Genomic DNA, 5692 nt, shown 5'->3' with positions numbered 1-5692 from the left:
GAATCCAGAATCATGCTTCCTCGCAATTTCTGGTTCCTTCCTCTTAGATGTGGCAGTTTGGGTTGGGTGAGACAAGTGCTGGTTGGATTTGCTCCCCAAATCTTGCTTTTCATGTTACTTCTGTCACTTCTCTATTGGAAAAGTTGTAGCAAGGAAGCTGAAGTGTTTTCTTCATTTTCCTTTGAAAAACACACCAAACTTTGTAACTCCAAGCAGTTAAACTTGTGGTTTTTGTTTGCAAACAGTGTCTAGTAACTGGGCGAGTGGAGAAGATGACCATATAGTTGGAAGAGCAGAATATGATTTCAATGCTCTCTCAGAAGAAGAAATTTCTTTCCGTGCTGGTGACATGCTAAGATTAGCACCCAAAGGTAAACTTTTGGTTTGCTGTTTATTTTCTCATCACATATGAAGTAAGTTATAGTGCAAGAGTCTGAAAATTGAAACAGAAAAGCCCCCAAACCACCTTATTTGACCAAATTCCTCATCCACACTGATTTTTACTTCCCATGAAGCGAATACTTGCATTCTGATAAAACTTACAGAGTAGAATTGTTCAGTTCTGTTGGATTGTCCTGTAACTCGATGATTTGCATTCTCTTCTTCAGAACAACAACCCAAGATCCGTGGTTGGCTCCTGGCTAGTTACAACGGCCAAACAACGGGACTCGTGCCAGCTAATTACATCAAAATCCTGGGCAAAAGAAGAGGTAGGAGAACAGTGGACCTGGAGAGGATTGCAGAGCAGAGGCCAGCCTTTCCCAGCACAGCTGTGACAGGAGCCCCTGCTGCTGCTGCTGTGACTTTGGAGGAGCAGGAGGCAGCTTTTGAAACTGTTTTTGCTGGAAGCAGCAAAGTTCCTGCGGCGTTGGACTCCGCTGTGGCTGGAGGAGAAAAGCAGGAGCTCTGATGCACTTTGATCAACAAAGCAACTGAACTGTGCTTTATTGATACCACTTAGGGCTTGTTGAAAATCTGGTTTGTAGTGGAGCACTGGTGGGGCTGTACCAGTTTTTGCTGCTACTGGCTGGTGAAGGGATGGACAAATGATTGCTCAAATTTGTGGTATTTATTTTTGACTCACCTAAGGCTGCACGTCAGTGATTCTATCCACCCACCTGGCAGCCACTCTGAGATCTTGAGATAGGAGAAGTGAGGCATTCATAAAATAGAAAACAAAGGAAAAAAAATAGGGACTGCCATTCTTGCTTAGGAGACAAATTAACACTCAGTCTTCATAGGAGTATCAAGCTTCTTCAACAGATATGCAAAGGGAAGATTGATTTCTGTGAGATGTCCTCCAAAATGTCACCCTCAGAACCATAAAGGAGTAACAGCACATTGTCTCCCCCTGAAAGGAGGGAGAGCTGCAGGAGATGCACACAATGGAATAGTTAGAAGGTTTAAGTTGCTTTCCATGAGAAGTGGGGTTCTGTCATAAAGAACTTAGCTCTGAGGAAAAAAGGGACTTGGGAGGAAGGGAGGAGAAATGGAGTTTACAAAGGGAGAGCAGTGAGGCATCACCAGTAGTTCCAATCATTCTGGTTTGTTTATTGAAAGGACATTGGAATAAAGGGTATTCTGCAGTCAGGCACCCATTAGTTGTTACTCCCTTAACTAACTTTGCATCACTCATGGCCATTTTGTGATGTAGCCTGCTAGCTGCCTATCTGTCAGCTACCATCTGCATCTCAGCTTATTTCTGTCCTCTATTGATTTTATATGAGTGTCAAAATATCTCTTCCTGCTGTTTTGAGCAGTAGGAAAGCCTTGAGTTGGGGGAAGCTGAAAGTCATTGGAGCATCAAAGAAAAAGTTAACATTTCTTGCTTAATTGTGTCAGTTAGAGAAGGTCTTGGAGTTGGACAAACTTTTCATGCTGCCTTTCAGGTGGTAAATTTTGCATCTGCCCATAAAATTTTAGGGCTCCAGTTTATCAAAAGCCATAAAAATATTAAGACTGTTCAAAGTATTTTCTTCATATGGGTGTTTGAGAATTCTGTCTTGAAATACTGTTTTGGTTTTTTGTTAAATGAAGCAAAGATAATTAAAACTTTTTCCCTTGTAGTATGTATGTATAACATGTTGAACTTCTGAAGGTTACCATCAGTGGATGAAATAACTAAGTTTGTCTTAATTAAAATAGCTGTTTTATTTCAAAGTTTCTTGAAAATACAAGTAGGGCACAGGCCTTTTCTTAATTGATTGAGTAGTTTCAGTTTGACCATTCCTACAGGGATCTTCAACACCCATTATGTGTTAGCAAAGCTTTCAGTATTTATATTTTAATGGCATTTGCTGGCCTTGGATTCTTAGAAGTCTGTTCAACACAACAAAACTCTAAAAAAGGAGCACAATTTTATTGAGGTAGAGTGGCTGAAAAGAGAAATATTATGCTGGAACCTTGATTTGAAAGTCATCTCTGAATGCCTGTTGTTAATAAATAGAACATGAATTTAAGTGGTTGTGCTCAGGTATTGGGAGATGGTGATTAGAATTATTTATAGTAAATTGTTAGATTTTCAAGTGCAGATGTAAAGGAAAAAGTAGTTAAAGGGCAAATGAAAACCTTGAGGTTTAAAACAGAATATGTTCCCAAGACATTGCCCAGTGTACCAGAAAATTATCTGTATTTGAAAATTATATCTGTTGCTGAAGTAAAAATAGGAAAAAAACTCTGAAATTTAAAATACAGAGAAGCAAAGGGAGGGAGGGGTGCATCAAATGTGCAATTCTGTGTGCAGAGTGTGCTCCTGGAGGGAATTAATTTACTGTTCTGAGATGTAATTAATGGACTGTCAGCCTCTCCTGTCAGTGAAGGATTTCAATCAGAGGAAGGGTCTACAATGAATGAATAAATCCCAATTTTTTTAAGAGTATCCATTCAGGTAGATTTTTTGGCTTTCTGGCTGTTTTAGGGTTTTTTGGGGTTTTTTTTTCTGTTTTCTGGCTCAGAACAAGTTGAGAAGACAATGCCATGATGCTTGTTGGAATATTTTAAGTCTTATTTTTAGAAAGCGAAGTTTAATTTCACTTCCAGATCGTACTATTTTGACAACAATTCTTTTAGGAAGAAGATAGGTATTCTTACCTGAGTTGTCTTTATATTTGTTTGACTTAGCCTACAAGTCACTGTCATCATTGTATCTCCTAAATCTCAACAAGAATTTTGATCCTTTCAATCTTGCAATTACCTTAATTGGAAAAGAAGGCTCTGAGGAATTGAAGTCAGTTATTTAACTCCCAATTAATTGTATTGATTGCAGAAGGGTATTAAAGTTCACTGAAGTAAAACACACACCACAATTTTCTGTCTGTTTCTGTCCACGTGGCAGGCTACAGAAAAAAGACCTAAATGAGCCCTGGGTGGAAAGGAAGGCTGGTGGACAGGTTGCTCCAGACTGGCACAGCTTTAGGAAGGGGAGAGGAGCAAAAGGAGCAGGTGTGGCTGCAACAGGAGAGCCTAGAAGAGGAGATCAGACAAGAGAGGTGCCTGAAATACTGCTCCACCTAAGCATTTAGGCAAGCAGCTCTTATTTTGACTTATAAGTTACCTTTATTTATTTTAAGTTACCTTGTTTAACTTACAAGTTACCTTTATGTTACTCTTCAGAATTATTTATATACTTGTAGCACAGCTAGGAGTCTGTAACAGAGCTTTGACATCTGTTTATATAAGACATTAGTTTATTCTTGAATCTTACTGATACTTTTTAGTAGATAATTTTCTGCTTGAATATGTGAGCTACTGACAAATGCCCCTGCTGAGTGGCTCTCAGGGTGCAGACAGAACATGAGCATGCACAGGGTCAGAGCTTTGTTCAGCTTTCTGAAAAATCAAATTAAAATCCCCTCTTTGTCTAGCAGGAATAAATGGGCCACTTTGCACAGGTTGAAAACTCTTCCTTGTGTGGAATTAGACTCCATCTGGGATATTAAGGTTGTTCTGACTTGGTGAAATTTGCTGCTGAGGTAAATACAAAGCAAATGGAGTTTCTTACAAATCTCCTCTGTTGGCAATGAAAACCTTCCAGAAGAGGTGCAAAGTTGGAAACCAGCACAGGGATTTCTTGCTAAACCACTGTAGAAATGCTCTTGTGTGCAATCATAGCAGAACTGTTCTTGTTTTACACAACACAACACAAGAAGTGATATTCTTATGTAACTCCTTCCAGATTTTTATCCATGCAGGTGTGGCCCGAGTGTTGAGGTTGGTGAACATTTTTGGGCTGTAAAGGCAGGTGGTAATTGTGTGTGTCCACACATCCTTTGGTCTTCTCCTCATATCTTGGACTGGTTCCTTTGCAGGGCAGTCTGAAGCAGCTTTGGGCTGATAACTCTGTCCCCTGCCTTCTGTGGCCACTGGAGCTCAGCCTTTAACTGCTGGATAATCTCTGCTTGGAACAATTGCACTGGTGTCACTGGTTTGACTGGTAACAGAGGCATGCTGTCAGTGCAGGGCACCCCTGGCTCCTTCTTACCTACTTTGAGCAATTCCCTGAATTTCACAACAGTCACAAAACCATCAGACTCCAGCAAGTGACGGGGATTATTTATGTTGTCAGTATAAACACAGTCTTGTGATTTTAGAAATGGAAAATACAGAGAGACAGCTCTACTGCCTTTGAATTATTGTAACTGATCTAGCACAGTCTCTAGAACAGCACATGAGTAAAATTTAAGATACTGATTTTTTTTTTGTTTATTGTCAAATCCTGATAACATTTTTCTTATTTAAAAATAGAACAGGAGGGGACTGACTTCTGCCTAATAGCACAGATTAATGAAAAAACCCATGTTCCAGTTCTCTGCCATACCATCAAGTTTCCATTCATTGTGGAATAACTGGATGTCATCATAATGCAGCAATATCCCAGCATTAGTTTATTCTGTGGGTGGTATGAAACCAGTGGGTTTTGCTTTCCTTGAGACCTAAGGGAAGCTTTCAGAGTAACTTAGAGAATTTAGATTTCAGATACTTCTCTAGATTGGCGGAATAATTTTTTCTGAATTTTTCTGTGCTTTTTTTTTTTTGTGTTCTCTGTCCTCACTGTGTTATTCCAGAGTTTACAAGTGGGGTTTTTGGAAAGAAAATTATGAATATCCCTGATTTTTGCCAAATGACCACGAAGGGAAGGATTGTTATGTGGGAAATGGAGATCTGGGCTGGTCTTTATCGGGCACTGGTGGCTTCCCACAGGAAGTAATTTAAAAATGTTTGGGAACTCTTGAGACAGCAGTAGCCATGCAGTAGGAATCAAGCTGTTTGTGTGAAATAACAGGATTGGGACAGCATGAGCCTGTGCACGGTAATTCTGCTGAGCCACTCCCAGCGGTGGGGCTGTTCTGTGTAATTAGCAACAATTTCCGTGTTCTGCTGCTGGTTTTTGTGTTAACAGCGTCTCAAGTGTTTGCATCAGCTGGAAACCTGGGGAGAGCTTAAACTGGGGCTCGTCCTTGGTGGGAGCACGGAGTGCACTGACACGTTGCTGTTTGATTCATTAGCTGTGCTTACGTCACGAGCCGGACTCTACTGTCTGATTCATTATTTCTTTGTATATTTATTTATTTATATATTTTATATATTTATTATCGTCGGGCGGTACGAGCTCCCCTGGCCGGCCGGGCGGGAGCGCTGCGGTCAGCTGGGACTGCGGGAAGCGGAGCCACCGCCGCGGGCCCCGCTCGGAAAC

General features: G+C 40.6%; 1 protein-coding gene across 1 annotated transcript in view; it reads left to right on the top strand.

Moving 5' to 3' along the window:
- The window catches only part of PEX13 (peroxisomal biogenesis factor 13), a 4292-nt gene extending 993 nt beyond the window's left edge, over positions 1-3299 (top strand). The window contains exons 2-3 of the mRNA XM_031058326.1: positions 246-371; positions 609-3299. Of these exons, the coding sequence (XP_030914186.1) occupies positions 246-371; positions 609-910 (428 nt within the window). The 3' untranslated portion in view covers positions 911-3299. The remainder of the gene's footprint in view (positions 1-245; positions 372-608) is intronic.
- Positions 3300-5692: the final 2393 nt, after the last annotated feature.

This window comes from Geospiza fortis, unplaced genomic scaffold (assembly GCF_000277835.1).
Source record: "Geospiza fortis unplaced genomic scaffold, GeoFor_1.0 scaffold275, whole genome shotgun sequence".
Classification (NCBI taxonomy): Eukaryota; Metazoa; Chordata; class Aves; order Passeriformes; family Thraupidae; genus Geospiza; species Geospiza fortis.
Note: the sequence above shows the minus strand (reverse complement) of the source record. Positions and strands in the feature narration are given on the sequence as shown.